The sequence below is a fragment of the Vanellus vanellus genome (genome assembly GCF_965231255.1).
Source record: "Vanellus vanellus genome assembly, chromosome: 5".
In the NCBI taxonomy this organism is placed as follows: domain Eukaryota; kingdom Metazoa; phylum Chordata; class Aves; order Charadriiformes; family Charadriidae; genus Vanellus; species Vanellus vanellus.
Genome location: NC_138910.1, coordinates 56454834 through 56479511, shown reverse-complemented (window position 1 = coordinate 56479511; position 24678 = coordinate 56454834). Strand labels below are relative to the sequence as shown.

Sequence of the window (24678 nt, the reverse complement as noted above, 5' to 3'; positions counted from 1 at the left end):
TTCAGAAAACATGGCACACACAGAGCAAATGAATAGAGTCATCAGCAGAAAATGAGGAGTAGACATAGAAAGACGAAGGCAGAAGGTTTATTTTTTGTATAAAGGTAGGAGTTATGTACATGTGCACAATGTAGTTGAGAATACAGAAGTACAAAGAGGAAAGGAGCAGCGTTTCTGAAGTCGGGGGATGTTTCATGATGACAAGGCATTAGAGAAAGGAAAGAATTAAATTACAGGTGTATACTCAGAAAAAGAAAGAGTGAACAGATGCTCTGCTAATATATCCTAGAAGAATAACTTGCATTTTCCTGTAAATCCGTATAAAATCTGTATTTAATATTGTATGTACACTCATATCAAGTTTCTAGTATTGAAGAGAAAGTGTTTTGGAATCTCTATACAAATATATACTTTGTTTTTCATATTATGCATACAGCCATAGTATTTCAGACTTACTCTTATTACATCTACCGCTTTCTAGCTTTCTTCAACATTAATTTCAGGATGAAATTTTTGCTTATTACAGTGTATTCATATTCTATAAACCACATAACAGTTTGATTTACTTATGTGGGAGCTGGACTAAACCCAGTGAGAGAACCGCTAAAATTACTGTGATTCTTTAAATTTTGATTTAAAAAAAAACCACTTGGTTTGAACAGCTTTGGTTCATGGCATCATTGTTTTTCATTAGAACTCTCAACATTTTTTATTTCTTTGCTTTTAGTTAGCATTCTGAAATGATATGATAGTTTTAATTTCAAATTATTTGTGATGGTGTTTAAACTTTTCAGTTCAGTAATACTGAACCACGTAACATTTTTAGCCAGTTTTTTTTAACTGAAAACTACAGTTTGGAATAAAATTTCCAGCATCATACATTATTTATTACTTCAAATTTCCCCTATAAAAGAAAATTGACATTTTAACTCAAAACAAGGTGAATGTTTTCATTTTGTTTTGTTTTACTTTGATATTTTAAACAAATGTTTCACAACGTTTAAGCAAATGTTTCACACAGAAATATTAATTAAAAAAAAAAAATCTTTTCCCCTGAAATTTTAAGTTTGATCACATTTCTTTACCTGGAGTAAAAACCCAAATTTTCCAAAACTGTAGTTTCATGTAAAGAAAGAATCCAAACTGCAGTTTTGTTTTGTTCTTTTTACCTGTGTTCTATGATTCACAATATTACATGTGATTCCCAGTAAGTAAGACAACTAAGCCCTACACTCAACAGAATACAATTTTGGTTCTGACACTGCTACTACATTAATTTCATCCCCAGTGCTTGAACATGCATTCCCACCTTACGTTTATTGTTTACTTACAAAGAGGAAAGGAACTTTTAGCTGAGTGATTTATTTATTTATAGATTTATTTATAAGAGATTAAGAAGAAAATTACGCCAATCACTTTTCTGGTATGATAAAGACAGCAAAGAAATCCTTGTGTAATACAATTCTTATAAATAAATATATTGTGCTTAAGTTTTCATACTAAGGCAGGTGCTTGGGACAGGAATATGTGATATAGCACATGGGTGAATCATGGTATTTTCCATAAATGTGCAAAAATGTGTTTGTTTTTTCCCCCCCTGAAAATAGGAGTAGATTTTTTAACGACACTAGTGTTGACACAATTATGTGCTGAATGGTATTCAGAGAAATAACAGACTTTGGAAGACTTACGAAGGTGGGAAATTAAAATTAGAGGCTTGATTCCCAGGCAGTGACTTCTGCTTTATCCTGCCATGGCAAAACAGGAACCTTGACATCTCACATATACACATTTTAAGGTGTCTTAATGTAACTGTAGTCTTAAAGGTGGGATTCGCTCTCCATGAACAATCCACAGCAAGTGGGGTAGGACTGAAGAAACAGGGTCAGGTTTGAAGTTAGGGAAGTTGTAATATCAGTGGGCTCAAGGACTTCTGCAGAAGACCAGCTGTGTTCTCTCTGGAGTCATAAAACTTCACTTTATAATCTTAGTTAGTCTTTCCTACAACTCTGCTACATGCCACATTACATAATAATAAAACACCACCTTATACACACTTACTCTTTTGGATCATCGCTCAAGGTCACTGTTTAAATGACTAAGAGGAGTACAAAATCTATACAAATATAATATGAACATGACTGCCCAAAGAAATGGTTGCAGAGTTCATAAATGGTTCTTGACTTAAAGAATTGTTCAGAAAAAAACAACCCCCCACTTTTCACTATTGTTTTGTATTTAACAATGTACTTCACTTGTGTCTACACTCTCAAAGGCAACAGCACAGATATTTTGCTATTACATTTTTTGCTAAATCTCCTGATATTCATAATTTTCAGGCCCCTTATTTTCATTCTTTAAAGAATCCATGGATGACCACTCAGCTCAACTACCTTGATCACTTCCTGAGAAGAAAAAACACCAACTGTATTTTTGTCTGATGACACTCATATCTATTGATGGATAACATAGATTTACTCAAAGTGGTACAAGTCTTTGAACAAACAACAAATCTATGATTTTAAATTCGGATGTACTTATGGGACCTTTCTTGAAAAAGGAATAATGATGAACATTAACATGGCTGTGTTTTATCTCAGTATAGGATATCGGAGGTGTACAGGCTACTGGAGCAGAGGTTAAGGATTAGCGATATCAGTGCGGGATTGCCACTAATTCACATGGGTGTGAGAGTGTCCTCAGCATGTTGCCAATTGCTAATCCAATCTATTATCTAATTATCCAAAAATGTCATGCACGATTTCACAGGTGTGAGACCAAACTGCCAAAGAAACAGCAATGAACATGTTACATGATGCAAAGGTAGTGACCATCTGTAAGATGTAATGGTGAAATTAGCCTTACTGCAGACAGTGGGTCTTTGCCACTCATTGCAGTAGGGTTTGAACGCCACCATCAGCTTATCTTGTAGTTCTTGTTAATACGTATTCCTTGTTGGTGTGTCCCACTGGTGCCCACTGGCTGTGTGTATGTGGTGAAATGCTCTGGTGGAGGTGGGATGAAACACTTTTATAAGATCTGCTAGCACTTGTTCTAAAACCAAGAGAAAGAACTAAACCAGATTCAAAGTGATTAAAAGAAAATTGTTCAAGGTCATATAAAACAATTTTTAAAACTCTGATGTTCGCATTGCTCTGCTAAGCTACTTGGTCAAGGCATCTTCTGCTGTATCAAAATGCAAAAGTTTAAAGACTGCTAATAGTCTTCCTATTCACCCCACTCAACTGCTGGATCATCATCCATTCGCAGAATAAGGTAGGAGAGAAGCTGAAAGAGGTTCTGCCACAAGAGTAATGAGACAAAAAAGGATAGGTCGCTTACATCTATCTCACAGCGGTCTCCGGCATAGTTCACATCGCAGAGGCAGTGGAACTTGTTGAGCAGGTTCTGACAGAGGCCCCCATTCAGACACGGGTCGGAGCTGCACTCATCGATGTCCTTTTCACACCTGGAGGAAAGACTGCAAATAGTGAGCATCTGAAATCACAAATAAAACACACCGAACGGGCACATTTTTAACTCGGAAGCTTTGGGGGGAAGGGAGAGGAGGATGCTCTATTTGAAATCTGCAGTCTAATTCCACATGTGTTTATGATTTTATTAACTACCTGATTAGCCACATCAAATCCTGAACTTCCTGTATTATTTTCAAACACAGATAGTTAAGCCGGAAATTTCATCTCTGTAAAGTATTTCATGGTTAATGGTGCTTAGCAACGTAAATTGAAAGTTTGTGTGTGATTTTAGAGCTAGATCCAGCATGTGTCCTGCCGACAGCTTGCTTCTACGTTTTCATTGTTCCTGGGAGCTGAGGGCACATTTTCCTTCTCAGTAGTCTGGATATAAGTCAAACAAATGCGTGTTTTTCCCAGCTCCTGGGAATGATCACCTGCCGTATTTTTTCTTGGTTTGAAATGCCGATGGACACCTAGCAGAATCTCCTATCTGGTGAGGCCATGGGCCCCAAGAATGGTAAGAATGGTTTAGAAAAGGGTTTTACAAGCTTAAACATGTACCATTAAACGTTTTTGAGCTAATTCAGATGATAAAGGAAATTAATGAGGAACATGTGAGATTGTCTGAAAACCAGGAATGATTCGGTGATTTGCTGCTCTGACAAAGTTCTCCATGAATTCCCTGCACTTTTTTTTTCAGATCGCGCTAACAGTTAATCCTATTTTTTGAGATAAAACCCAGATTTATTCTTAAAGAAGAATGTGAGAATTACATGGAATTGCTTTGTTCAATCATATTCATAACTACACAATAAGTTTTAGTGTTACATTAAAGAAGAGCTGTTCTTTAAATTAAATGCTTTTAGCTGATTTTCTTTACTGATCTACAAAAGTTTCAAGTTTCCTTCAATTGTACATTATATTCATTTACTTCAAAAAGCTAAATTAAAGTATTAATCCAATATATAAATTGTATAGCTATGAATTTACCTATGCAAAAGCAAAAAATAAAAAAAGCCCCAAAATCTTGCAGGTAATTAGGTACCCGAATCCAACCGAATTGCAGGAACACTTGAAAACCTAACTCCCTTAGGTAATTTTGAAAATCTCAGCTTGAATTCAATGAAAAATTTGTTTTCAAGAGACAGCTATGTCTCCTTTTATGAAGAGTAGTATTTTCACATTTTCCTTTCCACCTATTATTAAGTTTGGGGTGGGTTTTTTGTTTTTTTTTTTTTTTGTGATCCCAAGTCAATTGATTGGCATAGAAAGATACTGTTTTCTCTATACTGTACATCAATGGCTTTCTGAGGGATGAAATATTGTCTTAAAGGAAAATGCCTGTTTTATCAGTCTAATAGATAAATATACAAAGGGCTTGGGTTTTAATTTTTTTTATTAACTGATATACTTGTATTTCTTCTGAAAAAAAGAAGGGGTGAAAATATCTCATTTGGTATACTAAGATCTGCAAGCATGGAGGTAGTACTGGTTTATGGTTTGGCAGTCTGGAGAAAAAGAGGACAAACAGTCAGTTTTAGACATTGGAGAAGAATGCCTTGCTGTGATAGCCTGTTAAAGCTCAGTACGCTTGGTACAAGGCTGCTGCTCAATATGAGAATCACGGGAACCATAAAATAGGGGTTATTGCCAGCCAGTGGGATAGATGTAAGGAAGGCTCATTCCCAAAGCTGTAGTTAGCAAGTTGCCTGGCAGGGGGAAGGAAGAAGGAAAAAGTACTTTCCTTCTGTCTTGGAGGACCAAGAAAGAGACACACCGAAGAAGTGTCTGAGGATACGCTTTTACTTTTTTATATTTTATTTGATTTGATCTTTTCCCCTTTTCTTGGATATTTTGAGGTCGCTCATACACCTTCTGGCCCAGATAAACAATACAATGCAGATGTGTTTGCCAACTACACTGTGTACTGGGTGAGTGGAAATTTTTGTTTTGTCTATCTTTTATAGCTTATTGTTCTGTTTTCACAAAATCAGTGGGTTAATAAGTTTTTGAGAGAATAAAAATCTTTTGTTGAAAACTCCTCTGTGTTTGCAAAGCAGGCATAGCTTGGTCCTGTTGAACTTTTTTTGGATATTGTACTCTGAAGTAATGCTAATTTCACTAAGAGCACATACGGTATTTCCTTTCTGGCTACCCAAAAGGGTGCCCTTACCTATTCAGACTATATTATGACGGGGACAATGTCTTCCTACATTTCCACAGCACCTGATGCCCTGAGGCTGTCAGGAGTCCCTGCTCCAGGGCTGTTTGCAGAACATTACCAAATGGTAAGTGTGAATTGTGACAATATGCTACAAGATAAAAATTTAACTGAGAGGAAGGCCCCTTCTGTTTCAGACTAAACTATAACATGTAAAAAGTATTTCTCAACTTCTTTTTAAAATAATTATTCTGTTTTCATACTTCAGCATTCAGTAAGAAAGTCACAAGCTGCAGTACCACCAGGTATGTCATCTTATACCATCCCTGTGGGAGAATAGATTGTATATTCACAATGTGTATGTGTGAAAATGAAACAGCTTTGCATATTCGTGTGTCAGTGTGTTGCAGCTGATCTTAATATATGAACAGGATATATGTGTTTATGTGTCCCCACCTATAAAAAGATAACATTATAGCTTGTCGTATACAAAATGGGCACGGAAACTAAAAACCAGGCATGTAGAAGCAAGCGCTGTCTAAGAAATAATATCTTGCACCTGCGTTAATGATGCTATGTTGGACTGAATCTTGCTGCATTAATTTGTGATCATTGTCTAAGTAAAAGTGCTATACTTTTTGGCCCTCAGAGTCACTGAAGCAAGGAACTGCAGAACAAAACAACTGCTTTGTCTGTGTTTCTGCAGAAGGGCAAAACCCCTGTGGCCGTTACCCTCTCAGCCCTTCTGGAACAGCTTTTGGAAGAATCGCTCCAAGAAGATCTGGTGGGCAAAGCGTCTCACCGTTCTCCAGCAAATCCAGGCAGGCACACACACGTCAACTCGCCGCTGAGATCGGTGCAGTTGCCATAGTTGAAACATGTGAGGTTTCTCTCTTCGTTCCCACAAACTGTATACGGTAATCTTCTGTATCTAGGTAAATAAGAAGGGAATGGCAGTTGTTATTTGCACTCTCCTTGTTTCTGGATGTCTCGTTCTCTCTCAGCTTTTCATTCCACTCTAGCCCACTGCTTTAATGGAAAATAATTAGCTCTACCTTGAAAATTTGTTATTTGAATGCAGAATCCAGTGCTGTTAGTCTCCAAATAGAGGGAGCAGTGCTCCTGCTGGCAAATATTATTCAATATCAATGGAAAAGACATTACATTTTACTTGTAAATGAGCACACGGTTTCAGGGGCTGCACATACTTAGTGCCTCCTTGGTTTCCTTTTTGGAAAGGAAACCCCACATCTGTGTGCGTTGACATAGATGGTGCCTGGGGAACTCGGGATGCTCACGGTCAGTGGCAGGCAGCAACTGGACTGGGGGAGTGATGCTGTTACTGGCTGGGGTATCGGCCAAAGGAAAGAGGTCAGAAACTGAGGTTTAAGACTCACAAAACGTGTTTTGATTAACTTTTTCTTAATTTGCTGAATATGGTTTTCCTTTTCCAAGTATTTACTGGCAAGTTAATGTTTCATTTCTTAGCAAGAAAAAAAAAAGGGCAACACTCTACCTACATGATGTGGATCTACGTGATACCTGGATAGCTCAGTAGAAGAGTTCAAAAGAGAGAATTAACACATAAGATTGGCCACACTGTCCAATATAAGGCATCTGCAAATTTCAGGATGTCCTCACTGCTCAAAAAAAGCCAACTATAATTATAATTATCTCCTAAAAGATTGAGGCTGGGCAGCATGAAGACAATTGTCTGTTTGCATCCTTCAGGCTACAGCAGACTGGGTTTGTTGCAGTCCTCTGGAGGAAGGAGAAGGATTTTGCCCTCTCTGACAGCATGGGACGTGCTCAGAAGGGAGAAGTTTATGGTGTGCAGAGAAGGGCGAGTAAAGGAGAGAGAGGCCAGGGAAGAGCCTGCAGCCTTTACAGGGGAGTGTCTGAGAAGAATAAGAAACAGGCATGTGAGGAGGCCTCAGAAGTGCTGAAAAGAGTGGGCCGTGTGGTGCCTGCAGCCACCAGGATTGCTGGGCTGAGAGAGCAAGCTTGGAGCAAAATACCCACAAAGCAAAGATTCTGTGGGTGGGCAGAAAAGTTTTGGACTTGTAATCCTGTCATCAGAGAGCTTGCGTGACCCAGGCTGGCAGCAAAGCTGCACCTCGTTCCCTCTCTCCTTGCTCTGCCTCATCAGCCTCTGCCTCAGCTGCCATCTCTCCACTGCCTCAATCCACATCTAATTGACCTGTACTGCAGACTGTTTATACGTTAATTCTGCAGCCATCATTAATATACCAATAGATGCATAACAGACAACATATAGATCTGCGATGTGCGGTTTATTAAATGCACATGTAGAACGGAGACACCAATGGTGTAATAATCCTTCAGAAGAGACCTGACAAAATCATACGGATCTGCCCTGTTTGTAGTACCTGCAAAATTTTCCGGTGAAGTTACCAGCACACAGGCAAGAATATCCGTTAATCCCATCTACGCAAGTGGCTCCATTTGCACACTGGTGGCCCCGGCAGTTGTCTATGTCCTCTTCACAATTTACCCCTCTGTAACCAGGTTCACAACTGCACTCGTAAGAGGTGATCCCGTCAGTGCAGTTTCCATGAATGCAGGGGTTTGAAAAGCATTCATCGATGTTGACTTCGCAGTGGGTGCCAGTCCATCCTTTGGGACATATGCAACGGTAGGAAGTATAGAAGTCTTCGCATATCCCCTCATGCATACAGGGATCTGAGCTGCAGACATCTACCTGCAAACAGCCAGTAAGAGCAGGGTTTGCGGATATTTTGAGAAATTGCTCCTCTTGAGGTTTTTTAGTCGGGATGTCAGCATTTTCAAAGTATGAGAGATAAATACCACTGATTTCTATGGTGCTCATACATCCTCGCAGGCCATCCAGACTGTCAAAAGCCTTGTCAGCCACATAGATGTCTGTCTCTTCTCTTAAAAAGTTGAGGTTTCCTGCAGCAGTTGTGCTCGTTGCGGTATCCTTCTTGTTATCTATATCAATGTGCCATCTAGAGAACTGGGACAGAGGCTCTACCATAGAGACTGTCACTTGATGCCATTTCCCATCACTCACAGGCAGGGAACTAGCAAGGGTCAGCTTATAAAAGCTGTTGCCGCTTTGCAATTGAAAGAGTAATTTGGAGTTGTGAATACTGATGGTAACAAACTCTGGCTCCTTCTCCGCATACAGCAGTATCACGTCAGTGTCCCTAGTTCGAAAGCCAAATACGATATTGGTGAGGTCCCTGCTGATTTTCCCGTTGCTTCTGTAAAATATCGCACTGCTTCGGCCACTAAACACTGCGTTAGCAAGACCTGTGCAAAGATAATAATTGAGAAACCAGGCCAACTTTAAACTAGTACATGTGGAACAATCTCTCTTCAGTGCCCCGTGCTCCCCATCACATAAGTCCTTCCTTCTGAGTTTTCTGAAAAAAGGATCAAATTCCACCAGTGTTTCAGTTATCCTTGCCTGCCCCTTATGGCTATAGAAATTACAGGGCAGTGCCAGCACCGGCTATATTGACATCAAAAGTGTGTTGCTTTGCATCGTCTCAAGTTATAATTCTGAAGATATAATTCCAAATTGGTGTTATCTCTCTTTTTCCTCTTTAGGCAAAGAGGACGTGATTACGATTGTATACAACTTAAACCTGAGGCTGAGAGGGTGTTTCAAAAGAAGATACATATTTGTCATTTTACATTTGTTCTCTAAGTATCGGCAGCTAGTTATTCCCCATGACAGATCTGCACAGGGTGAACCTTTGTTCTCAATTCCTCTTTTCTTAGAAAAACCACTAAAGCGAGTTTAGAAAGTATTTGATTGGATCCCAATTTGCTCTCCCTGAAGCAAACAGGATTAATTTAATTGAAGTCAGTTGGCAAAAAGCCCCTTCAAAATCGGTGTAGGAATAGTCGTGCATGTCGCGTTAAAGCCAGCTTCTCCTGCTGCGTGTGCACTGCCACAGCCCTGCTGGCGGCACCGAGCCTGTACTGGCAGGACTGGGAGGGCAGCGGAGTACTCGGTTTGAACTGCGGTGAGTGAAAATTGATGGGCAACATTATGGCAGTTGTACGGACATCTTCACGAAGGTATTTGACATCACTCATTAGCACGGTTTCTACTAAAACGCACTAACTCGCTGGGCTGTAAATTTGCATGTTCTGAGATTTATGGGGATTATAGACAGGGAGGAGAGACAGGAAGGAATGTCTCCTGTTTGTACGTCAGACAAATTTAGCTTTGCAAGATCCTAGCGCTAAGGTAAGGGGGGGTTGCTGAACTATCTCTAGGCTCAGTAAATCTTGGTGAAAAGAACCCCTGGGAGTCCCAGTATGAAATTATTGACTGTATTTCCTGATACTGAGGTAGCAGAGGTGTAACCATGTTGCCTGGCACATCAAATGTGGTGTCTTTCTCATAGGAAATGTTTCCTCAGAGGAAACCATATTGAAAATGAAAGTCAGAGCTTTTCAAAACTATTTCTGATTTTTTACATATCTCACAAAGCTGAGTTTTTTGAGTTCATAAAGCTAAAATATGCCTATAGAAGTGTTATTAAGTCCTGAGCAGAGCAAGCCATCTGGATGTGCTTTTACTCTTGGTTGTGACACTGTGCACACAGCTTTGCTGTTACTTGATGTTCCCCACATCAGCTTCCTGTGCTGAATTTTTCTCTTTTTTTTTTTTTTTTTTTTGGAGTGCACTTTTTCCTAAAAGGCTTGCTAATTGTAGCCACCTAAGTGGAACTATAGCCACAGCCCCCAGAAAACAACTCTTTTTCTGCCTTAGCTTAAAATGGTATCCGGAGCATAAGACACCGGGCTGGCAGAGAACTCACTGGCCAGTAAAACTCCTTTTTTTCATTACCCTGTGCTGAACAACAAGTCTACGTTGCAGTTAAGAAAACAACTAGTTAAAAATACAGCTCTGTAGTGCAGGAATTTTTGAATATCTATTAGGGAATCTCCCTATTATTGCCACATAAACCCGTACAGAAATCTAAAGGTGACCTAACAGTGTAAATGACCTTGAGCTCAACAAATGGAAACAGTTCAGATGCTTTTCACTTTTTCACTTCTCTGTGTGTTTATATTCTACTGTAATATGCAATAGTAAAGTTTATGAGAGAACGTATTTTGATGTTATAATTAAAGACGTCTATTATAGAAGGTACAATTATTTTCATTTCAGTTATAAATTTTAATAAGTGCTGCAATGCTGATTCTAACAATCTCAACAAAGATAGCAGCATACCAGTCTGTTGGCAAATTATCTGTGACAGAGATCTTTTGTTGACCAACTTTCCCATTCTTGAGAGTCAGTCATTCTAACAGCTTCCATCAGACTGTGTGTGTATTTATCTTCCTTCAGAGCATTGTTAGGGCTTTCTTTGATAGAAAAAAGAAAAAAATATTGCTTCAAAATCCTTACTTGCTTTCTAAATTCCACTCCAGGGTGGGAAGGAGAAGGGAAGTGGAGAAGGAAAGAGATACACAGGGTGGCTAATGTTCTTAAGACAGCTAATGGTCATCAATTTTCAAATAGACTGCTTGGCATGCAAGTGCTTCCTATGAAGATACTAGTTGAGTAACTGTACTGCTGGTATTAACGTGACTTTCTTCAAAGTTATTTAACATTTAAGAAAATCAAATGATGCAATGTACGTCATGTAGCTTGCCTGTTCGGGAGGATGCAGAACATCCCAATGTTAATCCAACACTGGATATCCTCTTTTCTCTTTGCAGTGAAAGTATGAGGGGTACACTGACACTCTGGCAGTGTACTGATCCATTGCACGACCTCGACAACTTGCGCTGAGTAAGTCAAAAGCAGAGGTCCTCTAAACAATGGTGTCTGTGTCAGGGGGTCTGGTTGAAAATTTCTGGCTTTGGTAGGGCCAAGTCTTCCTGTTAACGTTGCTTACAATTGACACAATTATTATTCTAGTATAGAAATAACATTTGAATGGAATTTAAAAGCAGTGAATATTGGGTTTTAAGGAAACGCTGATGAAACTTTCTGTTGTTTCTAGACTCCAGAGATGATAAGAAAAACTGAAATGTACCTACATTCAAATCCTTGGTGAACCAGCTGGCATTGTGCTTCATGAGGACAGAGCCCAAGCTCACACCACTTAACTTCCTCGCACGCCTTCCCTGCTGTGTTAGGGGGGCACGTGCAAGTGAAGTCATCCCAGATTGAATAGCACACACCACCATTGTGGCAAGGGTTGGACTATGGGGAAAGACAAAAGACAACATAGGCATGAATAAAAGCCGGTGGACTCCCAGCTCTTGGGATGGGGGACTGTTTGTCAAAAAGGAGGACTCTCTTTATTTCAGATGGAAAGTGATAAAGACCAGTACTATGACAGCACAGCACGTAAAATAATTGGTGAAAAACAGTTATTAAGAAACAGTATATTAAGAAACAACCTTAAAACATTTTAATTCTCCCTATGCAAATACATTTTGCTGCTAATATTCATCATACGTAGCAAACTTAACAAAATCTGCTCTTTCTAGCATTTTTACATATTTTCCTAAGATCTCATCGTCATCAAATAATGGATGAATATGTACAAAAAATTAAAAGAAATTCCTCATTAGAAACACATGGAAATACTCTAAAAAATGTTATTCTTACCTTGCAGAGGTTGTCACCAGTGCAGCCTTGGGTGACATTGATGAGAGTTCGGGTGATAGGAGAATTCAGTGGATTGGTGATGGGGAAGAACTCCAGCAGCTGGTTATTCACTCGTACATCTTGGATGCAGCCTTTGAAATACCTGCCATTTCTATGAGTCTCTTTCTCATCTGGTAGGCCTCCAATGTAAAGAATATCCTTACTTTGGATGGTTAGTACCGGAGTAGAAACAAAGCCTAGGTACTGAGAGGACTGGAACAATTCCACCTTATTTGGTTCTATTTTTAATGTTATTAAGTAAAAGTTTCCATCATTCATGGAGTGTTTCCCTAATAACTTCATGGAATTTAGAGCTAGCATTGTGAGTTTCCCACCTTCCAAGTAGACTCTCACGTAGAGGTAAGTACTGTTTCTCAGAGCCAGTAACAAGCCAGAAGATTTGCGTGTTCGGACAAACATTGATATGTTCAAATTTTCATTCTGAGTGGCATCAAAAGAAAAAGCAGCATAGCCTGAGGAGTCCTCAGATCCAAACCGGCCCGGAATGTACTCTTGAGGTTAGAGATATAGGAAAAGATAAAAAGAAAGAGAAGAAGGGAGAAAAATAAAATAGTTAGGGCTAAATGACAAGGGAGCCAATGCAATGATCAAATAGCTACTTCTAGTAATATTTACGTATGGTAGTAAGATGTGCTGGTATTATGGATGAATAAAGACTTGATCCAGCTGTAAATAGCTTCTATTTCAAAATTCCTGTTGGCTTCCACGGCTCCAGCATTAAGCCCCAGTACAGGACCAGATGTTATATTATTGGGCATATTTTTCCCCTTTATCATGCTCTGTGTAATGCTGTGTTTTCAAATGGTTAAACAAGGACAGATTTCTATAGTTTCCTGGATTGGTCCTCAGAAAGATCATTTTGAAAAGAACCTAACTGCTTTGATCCTCTGATGACCATGGAAATTAATGTAATTCTGGAACTTTGTGATGTTTTTTGCACTGATTCCAATTGTAGAAATTGCCGAAAGCTGCTTAGCAAACCCCTCATGTGTAAAATCTCCAAATCGGGCATGTCTTTGGTGCTGCATGGGCTCCCCAGTTCTCTGACAGACTTTCTGTTGCTGGGGCTCAACACGTGCTCATACACATCAGCTTGTATCCCGTTACATCAGCTTGCATCCAGTTATGAGTCCTGCTCAGTCCTGTGAGTGCCCATAATGCTACGGTGTCGTAGGGGAAAAATGATGCAGGATTGAGTAAGTCTTTTTCAGTCTTTTTTCTATTTTTTTTTTTTTTTTGGTGCTTATCAATTAAAACGATTAAACCAAAACCATCTGTCTCTCTCCCCTACTCTTTATTTTCAGTAATGATTTTCAGACTTGTAAGGATACAAAATATGTAGCCCAAACCGTATTTTATTCTGATGAATCATCTCGTTAAAGCACAACAAAGTGTTTCTATTTTTGCACTTTAGGTTTCGTGATCTTGTCCTCAATATTATAGACTTCCTGCCTAAGCACTTTCAAGAGCTATTTTTAATATATCAAATTCATAGAAAGAATAAACCAAGCTTTTTTAAAATGCTCACATAGCTAAAGAGTCAGTCCTCTTTTGTGCAGTAAAACTCCTGGAGCGAGACCTCATAGGCCAAGTTTCCGCCTGCAGCACTATTCTTTTTTATGACTACATTAAAAAACCCAATGAAAAAAGGGGACTGACTGTGAAGCCCCAACAAACCCTTAATAACCACACCGCACTACTATGTGGCATGGTAATATTATTTAGCAACAGGAATAAATCCCTTACTTGTTCCTAAACAGACAACAAGTTAAATTTGAAGTATTTTCATTCTGTGAATCAGATTACCTATATACCTACATCTCCTTGTTAAAACTCTGATCTGTAGAAATAAATATTTGTTGAAATGGGTGTTTTGAGGCATTAAATCTCTCTAAGTTATATCTTCTCCGTAAAGTGGTACTAGAGACTGAGACATTTTTTCATGAGGGCAAAAAGAAAATTTCTGCTAAACTGAGGATTACGCATTTGCAGTTTTAGAGGGAAGCGTTAATCTTCAAAGAGGTATTTCATGTTTACAATTACTTTGTTGCATTTCTCTCTATTCATAAATATACATATATATCTATCTCATCAATCTGATCTTCTGTTTGATGAGACGGCTAGCATCACCTTGGTCAATATTAACCTCTTGGGTCACAACATCTGGATGTTGATCAAAATGAGTCAACATCTGTTTGTTATTTTGTATATGTAGAGAAAATATTGCCTCTTGTCAATTAAATACTTGGCAGCAACTTTTCTTCAAAAAGACACTAGCATTTCTTATGTTATCCTTTACCACAGGTCTCCCCCACTCTGCCTTTTAAGAAACCTGCCACAGTCTTTTAAATATGGCATACGTCTAGAACCTATGTATGAAAATGGCATGGTGCCATGATTTGTAAGTAATATTGTGGTCAGCAGGAAAAAAAAAATAAATAATGCATGCTTTCTAATCATTCTTAACAGTTCTAATGCCAGTATAAGCCTCTCCTGGCCCTGACTGGTTTTAATTTTGCTTCATATAAGGAGGCAAACATATTTACCAGATGTTGTCCTATACTCTAAAGTTGCTTTCCAAATCTTTGGATAAATTACAGCTAGACTTCAAAGAAGTCTGTTGCAATTACCTCTTAGACTTTGTCATTTTGCAATAAAACCAAAAAGAAAAACTATTGAAAAGTATTGATAACTATTAAGTATAGCATACAAAATGAAATTTTATTTAAACATTTTGAAATGTATTTCAAGCTGCAGCTTTCTGCAGCAATGCATTCAATAAACCCCTGGGGCCAGTTTTTCAGCTGATGTAAATCAATGTAGCTTCACTGGCGGCAGTGCAGCCACACCAGTTTACACCAGTTTAGGATCTGTCCATTCCAATCTGACCATGGCTCTGCTGTTGCACTTCATTTTTTCCAGTCCACTTGGCAAATATATATATATAAACATATGTATGTATGTATATGTGTATGTATGCATGTATTTCTTCCTCCCTAAACATTGCTATGATTGACGACGTGCGCGTGGTTGGTAAGGGGGCAGAGAGGGACGCAGGGGCAAGGGCACCATGTGGAAGACTCAGTCCTGTACAACTTTCTTAAATTAAACTGTTTGAATTCCCTAAAACTTTTGCTGAGGAAGGATTGCAGAGTCCACCCCAAAATGTTCCTGAGGGGTGCTGTATCTAAGGGTCCGGAGGGTTTCACACAGCAGAGGCAGTATCGCAGGGAGCTGGGCAGGGACCTCCTGCTGTCCTTCCACTTTGCCTCAGCCTGCGCTTGGAAAGATCATTTGGAGCAGGGAAAGCGCTACGGGCATCTGCAGCTTTTGTATTCCTGCTCGTCACTGCCAAAGAGGCTGTTTGCTGAGATGTGCTCTTTTGTTGGCTGAGACACGAACACGTTTCCCTCTGGTCAACAAGCAGCTCTCGTTAGCCATTGTCCGGAGCTGCCTTGGGAGCAGCTGAGAGATGAATGGGCCCTGTTTCCAGCCTCTGAAGCCCTGCCTTCTCCTTGGGCTAATCAGATTAACTTAATAGTATAATCTCGTTCATTTTTTAAAATTGGAATGTCTTTTTTTAACTTGCAGTACTTTTGCTTGCCTTTCATTGCCTTAAATGAGTTTCTTTATAAAAGCCTAGAGAGCTTGAGGATAAATTTTTCAAAGAATGCTTTGAAAGTAAGACTTTAAACTCCAAGTGACTCGGTTGCTTTCTAAATTTTACTCGGGGCGCATAACCTCCAGCGAACTACAGTTTTCCAGAGTTTATGGGGCGCTAGGAGCACTAAGAGGATTTTAAAACTGGATGAGTGGAATCCACCAGTCTAGCCTGACTTTTTTTTTGTCAGGCTGAAAAGCAGCCTTCCTGGGAAGGTACCTAGACAATAACGAAGGCGTGCCACTACTAACCTCTTGCACTTCCTCACCAGTTGAAAATAAGCCGCAGAGATCCCAAGGGTCACGCCGTTTCATCACCAGGTAAACAAGATGGTTTATGATCATGTTTTGAGCAACCACTTAGAACAGGAATGCCAGTAATATTGTCTTACCTGTCGCGCAGCTTGGCCCTGTGTAGGGCCGGTAGCAATTGCAGTGGTAGCTCAGCCACAGGTTGGTACAGCGTCCCCTGTTCTGACAAGGGTGGGTTTCACACCAGTCCTTTTTAGTACATCCTGTCCTGACATTTAAAGATGATTCAGGCGACACATTCTCTGGAGTAATAACAGTCAAGTCTATTTCAATGTCCTGAAGACAGCCTACAAATGAAGGTGCAGAACGTATATTATAGGTGTTAAGTAGAGAGTTGCCGCTAATATTCCCCACTGGTAAGCCGCCCAAAAACGTGCTCTGAAATGCAAGCATCACGTGATCGTTATCTATCATAGCAGATGTTTTATTGAGACATGATTCTACACAAGAGCTGTCAAGCAAATTAAGAGTAACAGCTCTTGCCAAGGTTACCTCCACTGAATGCCATTCTCCATCACTGACATTATGTGAAATATGCAAAAGAGCCTGTGGCCGGTTATTGACTTGCACAGATAAGTGTAAGTAGCCATTCAGTAACTCCAGCTTCGCAAAGGTGTTTTTCTCCCCTCGGTAAAACAAAAAAGCTGTAGGTTGCACAGTCTGAAACCTCAGGTTTATAGTATAGAAAAATTCCTTTTTAGGAGTCACAGGATTCTTCAACAAAAGGAAACTGTTTCCTTGAAAAGAAAATGTGGTTATGGTTTCACAGTATATTCCAGTATACCCAGGTGAACATACGCAGCTGAATCCGTGTTGGCCATTTTTTAAATGTGGGATACATATTCCGTTGTTTTGGCATTGCTGATCAGTGCAGCCACGGAGGACTTCTGTACAGTTCCAGCCGCCATAATAAATCCCTTCTTTGTCTGCAGGTGGGCAATGACAAGTGTAATTCCCAGGAAAATTCTCACAGATTCCACCATTTTGGCAAGGATTTGTGTAACATTCGTTGATGTCTTCATCACAGTGAGTACCTGAAGAATAAACAAGGAATTAGACATTCTGGATTGGATAACTGGAGCCTAAAATGACATTTTTAATAACATGTGTTGTATTAAATTATCTTTAATTAGAGGGGAATGTCTTCGTAAATAGATGATTGACTCACAAGTCTAAAACATGTTATATATAAAAATACCATTCACATGCCATGGTTTTCTTGTGCAAAGTATTATATAAATACCTTGGCAATAATCACATTTTGGAGCAACAAAGCAAACAAATTGACAGTTTTGATATGGATAATGTGATGAGATTGAGATAAACATCACCTCCAAAAGATGCAATGAAGTAATTACTTCCCACCTATTCTGTGGTGGAAATCTAGAATATTTTGAGAGGAATTGAATTATTTATCACATATAAAAACACAAGAATTGTCACTTAATTCATATTTATAATACAGTGTGTTAATGAGCTGGAGTATAGTCTGCTGGTCTTTCCTTCTCTTTCACATTAATTCAAACAGTAGAAGAATTACAGACTAGTATTCCTGGTCCCATACAAAACATCAGGGAGCAACAATCTTCAGGAGAGAGCCACAGCACTTTTAAGTATTATGTGATACAGTGGGACAAACTGACAAGTAGGTGAACATCTCCGCAAAATGTAGGTACAGCGAGCTGGCTATCTGAAGAAGGAAATTCACAGAGTGAGGAGGGAGCCACACAGTGGGACCATAAGAAATCCAAAGAGCTTCAACGACATCCTATCAGTGGTCTGGGCAAGATGCAGTGAGATGCTCCCCGCCCACCATGAGTGAGCAGCTGCCACATTTCAGGGTTAGGTGTGTACTGAACAACGGTCTTCCAAAACCAAGGCAGCGGTAGTGAGTTCTGGTCCATTAACCACAGTGTCACACTGTGAGGAGAGCTCACTTGGGATGTGAGGGTCTGAGAGAAGCTGTTGGAGGGGTTTGAACCTGTATGTCCCAGCAGAATATTCCTGATACTGTGTATCTACAGTGGAATTTTCTTTACCTCTTCTATATACAAAATATAAAGCAACAAAAGATGAAAGGAATATTTTCTCAAACGTCTGAGAGCTTGGTGATGAGAGCACTTCTGTAGAAGTATTTCCTCTTCCTCCAGATAATCCTTGGCTTCTGGTATATTGGGTAAAAGGAGAGCTCCTCATCTCGACTTCATTGTAATTTGATAGATGTGACCTAAGTATGTCTACTGGATCAGAGTTCACAAAGAAAACCAAGTCTGTTCCTTTTGTAAAACTAATCTGTTATCCCTCTGTGCTGTTGTTCATCTATAAAGTGGTAATTATAGTAACTTCTCCCTTGAGCAATCAAGTGACCGATATGCATGCAATGGATCAGGGAAAATCTGTTTATCATCTCCCCTGGAAGCAGTCAAAAATCCAAATACCTTTTTGAAAACTCATGCTAAGTGCAACTCCTAATACTTCCACTGCCCTTCATAGTTATTCTAGAGAGAAATAAGAATAATACTTTGCAGTTAGTTTTCAAACTAGTATCATCAGCACAAAGCAGTTAATAGACATAATTACACCTGTCCCCACAGCAAAACTGGTGCCTGTAAATTAGATAATGAAGTACGCTGAGACTCACAGAGTTGCAGCTAGGTACCAGGCACCACACCTATTTTTACATAAAAATTCACATCGGTCTTTATTTTTAAAGCAAAACGCAGCCATTTTTCATGGAAAATTACAGAGCAGCATTCAGCCACAATCAATTGCTTCAAATAACAGTAGATAAATGTAGTTACTCGGGCTAATTCCTTGCCTGTCCACTTTATTCAATCACAGTTGTAACTAGACCCATCTCAGAGAGCGGTAAGTTAGAGGAGAGCCAGAAGGGAACTGAGAATTGGTTGAGATTTGTTTGAAAGATTAGCCAGAGTGAAGTGGTCATAGCACGTATATAAAAGGCTCGCTCTGCAGTGATCTTCCTCACTCGTGAGTCTTCAATTTTAGCATGTAGTTTCCACTTGAAGCTTAAGGTTATCAGACAAAGCTAGTGCCATCTCCCTGGTCTGGCAGTGGGGTTTTACAGCAGCAGTCTCTCTCTGTTTTCCAGCCGGGCTCATATTTAGTCCAACGTGAGATGTCTATGTATACCTTAATGTATAGTGGCATCTGGCAGAAATATGAATCATCGGGACTGACTTTCTCAAAGTGAAGAGCACTTCCCAAACCGTTCCTGACGGGGGGCCAGAATGATGTCTGCTTTGCCCAGTTTGTGGCAATTTCTGTGTTAGCGACGTATCCTGCTTTTGCTATTCCAGTATATGAAAAGTGAAGTTACTGTGAGCTGTTTGCTGTTTTGGTCAATGTTTTAGTACATCTCCTGCCTGGTATTGCTCCCTTCCCTGCTTTGACATCGAGAACAGTGTGTCCACAGGTCTTGTATACAACTCAGTCTTAATGTGACGGCTGTAGAAATGCAGGTCTCACTGGATTTTTGTGTCAGAGAGAAAAATCGGGGCAGCCTCAAAGCAGTAGGTTCGGGGATGTACTTAGCCTTCTCATAGGGCTTCACAGTGGTCAGGGCGTGCTTAAGGATTTGTAAATTAGGAGGCCCTATAAAACCTTTCATAGAAAAAATCAGCCTAGTGAATGGCTAGATACTCGGCCGCTGCGTTTTCACCAATGATGACTCTGTGTATATTTATTATTCCACAGCACCTGTGAGGCACCACCTTTGACTGGTAACTTGTGGTCTGAGTCACACCTTGCAACACTGACTTGTCTCTGGGAAGGATGAAACTGATGCATAAACTGAACCCGACTTTACAATAATGTTCAGCGTCTGTGTTGTTCTCTACTTCATCAAATAGGAAAGATTAATGAAATGATGTAGTGAGAACGCTAAATTTCTTTGGAAATCATATATGTTTCTACCTTTAAATTTAGATAGCACATTTGATAATAAAAACATCAATATCTAACAAAGAAATAAAATTAGTTTTATGAGGAGGTACACGTTAGTGTATTCTTTGCCTATAGAAAATGAATAACATCAGTTACTAAATGCAAAGTAACTATCATAGAGCCACTTAAACGTTTAATTTCATAAGCATTTCAGTGTCTGAATACAATGCTTATTTTTAAGTAATGATGTTAATAATATGTTGCAAATTAATTATTTTGCAGGGTTGTATGTACAGATATACATATGTATACACACATCTATATGACTACTGTTTCGTAATAAGATTAGCACAAAAATAAATATAGGTCACACCACAAGATAAATAATAAGCCATTTTTTCATATCAAGAATAAATAAATCAGCTGTTCTTACAAGCAGCGTTGATATTGCTTGTTATCTGCCAATTGCTATACAAGCAAAGACCACTGTCACTCAAGATAAAAGCACTCTAGATAAAAGGATTAGTCAATATTTATAGAACTGTATAAGCAGTTCAAATATCTCAGGTTGGAGGAGAAGTTTAGCATGTAAAAAAAGTATTCTCAAAAGATGTAAGACGTACCAAAGGCAATTGCAAGGAGAACTATTATTTTCTTTTCAGTGGTTACATGCATTAGCTCAGCTAAACATATTTGTGTTTTCAAGTAAAAAGTAAAGTAAAACCAGTCAGCATTTTCTCTTCTCAATGTGTTACACACCTACCTAAAATTTCAGATAATGTGTATATTTTAATCGTATTTTTATAGCTAATTATTACTTTTTCCTCCTGTGAAGTTTTATTCAAAACAGAGATGAAACAGCTCCTTTGACTCAGTTTGATAACACCACTCGTATGTGTCTCCTTTTTTCACTTACACATTATTACTGTTGGGTAGCAATTTTCTGTTAACCTCTTAATTAAACTATCTGTTTCAAATTTAGCGGGGAAGGTTTCCTGCAGAAGCAGGGTGACAAAAGGAGTTATTCAAGCATAATTCTGCTGAACACCACTAATTTTCCTTTTGATTAAACAACCACAAAAGTATTATCCAAGTCACACGTTTGATACGCACCTTTGCTTAGAAATCCATTTACAGCCTCCCGCCTTTACAGTCCCTTGACACTACATAACTCTCAAGCAAGTACAAGCAAGCAGTCTGGATAGATACTACACGTTCAATACAGTCTAAGCGCACATATAAATTCACAGAAAGAAAACATTTACCTGTAAACATGGTCATTAAAATGATGTAAACCTGTATCCTAGTCGCAACCATCTTTTTTCTGAAGGAAAAAGATCGTTTAGCACTTAAGCAGTCCACAAAGTAAATTTCTGTACAATTCAAGACAGTTCTTAGTATAAAGGCTTCCTTTCCAGGATTAGCTTGCTCCACTTCTGTACCTGCTGATGTAGTCTGATGGTGTATTTTGCCCAAGCCAGATCAACAAGGCTTAAAGTAAGACTCATTAAACTGCTTACGCAATAGATATGTATTCTACATAAATTCTTTTTCAGCACGTTCTGCCCGAGTGTGCTCACGCTAAACTTCGATTATGTTTCACAGAAAGGCATATTTTTAGGATCTGTTCAAAATTGATTTGTCGCTTTTTGTTGGTTTACAAGGTGTTGTTTTTTAAGGCTGTATTTTCTATCATTTTCAAGAGGTTTGTTAACCCAGATCAACTCTTTCGTGGTCACTATCATTCAGAGAAACTGTACATCTCAGTAATCAGCTAGAAAAGACCTAAAATTGTATCTCATTTCTTTATTTTATAAGGTATTTTTGTTCCATTGGCTCTCATTGTACTACTTACTGGATATTTATGTCTGTAGATTTCTGAGTGTGCTAAAGACAGGAAAAAAATAATTTACTGAAACATTTTCTTTCTTCAGCTCTTGAACAAGACATTTTGATTTGGACCTAATTCAATGAGAGGAAAATAGAGTTCAGGAGATTGAACTACTTATTTCTGTTCTAAATTAAGCAGCAGACTTTTTTTTTTGCTTTTCATTATACTTTATTTACATGATGAATTGCTTAAAATATTGCTAGAGCAGTATCTCTTTTTGGAATTAGTGAAATAATTATCAAGCAAGAGTCTTTCCCTGGGCTGGTACTTATGCCATCCGACCGGCACATGGAAAACTGTGGATTCAGATCTTTATTTTGGCAGTTTTCCATTCTAAAACTTCAACAATGGATCCCGAAATCTCTCTCGGCACATCCCCAAGAAAACGTTGAGTTTTGGTAAACATGTTTTTTTTTTTCAATTCCTTCTCCTCCCTCAACTCATTTATTCTTTAATTAGGAAATTCCTGACCTTGTGTGAAATTTGTTTCTAGGTTACCCAAAATACTCGTACTCCAGATGATATAATTTTGAATTCATTTAATCTACAGTTCACAATTGCTTTCATGGTAATGGTCAGAAAACCGCTTCTCCTTCCAGCCTCTGATACGGGCATTGAGTCATTTTTCCTATAATAAATTCAAATACCATGTGGTAAGAACGTCATCCAGACTTTTTGAAAGGTAAGTAAGGAAGCTTTAAACAAAACAAAGTTCATGTTGATAAGTTAGTATGCATGTACTTGATTAGTAATGCTTATCAGATGTCTCGTGCTACAGCTTGAAGTTTAAAACACATTTTTATTTTGAAAATAACAAGAAAAAGTTGGAGGTCCTTAGTAATGGTCAGTCCTTTTGCAATATGACTGACAAATGTTCTGAGGTAAGATTATGAACATACACACTGTCAACAAGTTGTGATAGGCATACACTGTTACAGCTCAGCGAAAACATGGAGTTGATGACACCCCAAGACAGAGGAACTTCATACCAGGATATTTACCAAACTTCCTGAAGCCATGTCAGAACCTCTAGTGTGTGTTTTGAACAAACCTATCAAGAACAAGTAGGTTACAGAAGGTGGTAGTTACTCTAATTACCATAAGGGTTTGATATTGTCTTTACTAAAATTTTCATATACAAACCAAGGAGAAAAATCTATGTGAAACCACCATAAAGTGGGCATAAAACGTGTGTAATCCTGCCCAGAAAGTAATTGTCAAAGGTTCCCTGTCAAACTGGGAGGGTCTATTGAGTACGGTTCGGGATTATCCTGGGTTTGCTCTGGTCGGTGTTTTCATAAAAGATGTGGATGATGGTATAGAAAGTTTGCTTATTAAGTTATCTGGTAAAGCAGAGTCAAATGAAACTTTTGAGTGCGTTAAAGACAAAATTACCTTTATAGGTGAACATAAGAAATTGGAGAAATGGTCTAAAAAATATTGGATTCAATTATGGAAGGACTCACTGTTTCCATAGTCTCAGGCCAGAATAACCAGAGATCAGGTGGAACAATGGTTCCAGTTTACAAAGTGCACGCCGTAGTGGGAATACTGAGTCCACTTTGAGTTCTGCACTGCAAGGAAGATTTGGATCAATTGGGAAGAATTCAGAGGAGAGCAATGAGAATAATCACAGGTCTAGAAAATATGGCTTGTGAGGAGAGACTAAGAAAGTAGGGCTGTGCAGTCAAAAGACAAGCAGAGGAAATGGGACACAGTAACAGTCTTTCAGTACAAAAAAGAGAACACACTGTTCCCTGAAACCATAGGAAACAAGTAAAGAATTCATGGGTTTGACCTGCACCAAGGATGAACCAAGTCACACTTCGGGAAAATATTTCTAATGATAATAAGGCAACAAAACTTTGGCATAAGATATCCACTGGGAGCCATAAGGTCTATTTTGGATCCTTAAAAATAGGTTAGAGACAAAAGTGCAGTGTGACACAAGTCAGCTGATCCTACCTTAGAAACATAGATAGCTCAAATGATACCTGCATGCCTGTCCCTTTCAATTCTCTCATTTTCCATGTGTCTATGACTTCCTTGAATAAAATAATTCCCAGCAACTGAGCTGTAGAGGTGTCAAACTATACAGACACATACATGTATCTACGCACATATAGGTATAAAATGCAAGTAGGAATAAACCTTGGAGAAACTCAAATTGTATCATACCTTTAGAATACACTTTACGGAAGACAGAGACAAAGAGTTTGCAATACCGCTTCCTCTACCTATATTTCACAGTTTTGGAAATGTCTGTTGCAAAATCCTACCTCAGGCAGAAAGCACTTTTTTCAAGGGACTCATTAATACTGAGGCCAGCGGAAAGATCTGGCAGAGTATATATTCTTCAGGGCTCCAGGTCTTAGCGGACAATCATGAAAATCCTAACTTTGCCACATCTGCGCTGATAATTGCAAAGAGATAATTACTCTTTGCTGGAAGGAGGAAATGCGTGTTCATGAGTGAGTAAGCGCAAGGAAATAAATCGACCATCTTTATGTCATCGTAATTAAAACTCATGCTTCTGGGCATAAATCAGTTGTCACGGAGGTCAGGAAGGAGGTTTTACTCT

General features: G+C 38.9%; 1 protein-coding gene across 1 annotated transcript in view; it reads right to left on the bottom strand.

The window, feature by feature from the left end:
• CRB1 (crumbs cell polarity complex component 1) overlaps positions 1–24678 on the bottom strand; it is a gene marked incomplete at its 3' end in the record, with an annotated part of 110729 nt that overhangs the window by 22481 nt on the left and 63570 nt on the right. The window contains exons 6-11 of the mRNA XM_082483578.1: positions 16381–17334; positions 12269–12819; positions 11692–11857; positions 8028–8934; positions 6440–6568; positions 3343–3469 (exon numbers count right to left, since the gene is read on the bottom strand). Of these exons, the coding sequence (XP_082339704.1) occupies positions 3343–3469; positions 6440–6568; positions 8028–8934; positions 11692–11857; positions 12269–12819; positions 16381–17334 (2834 nt within the window). The remainder of the gene's footprint in view (positions 1–3342; positions 3470–6439; positions 6569–8027; positions 8935–11691; positions 11858–12268; positions 12820–16380; positions 17335–24678) is intronic.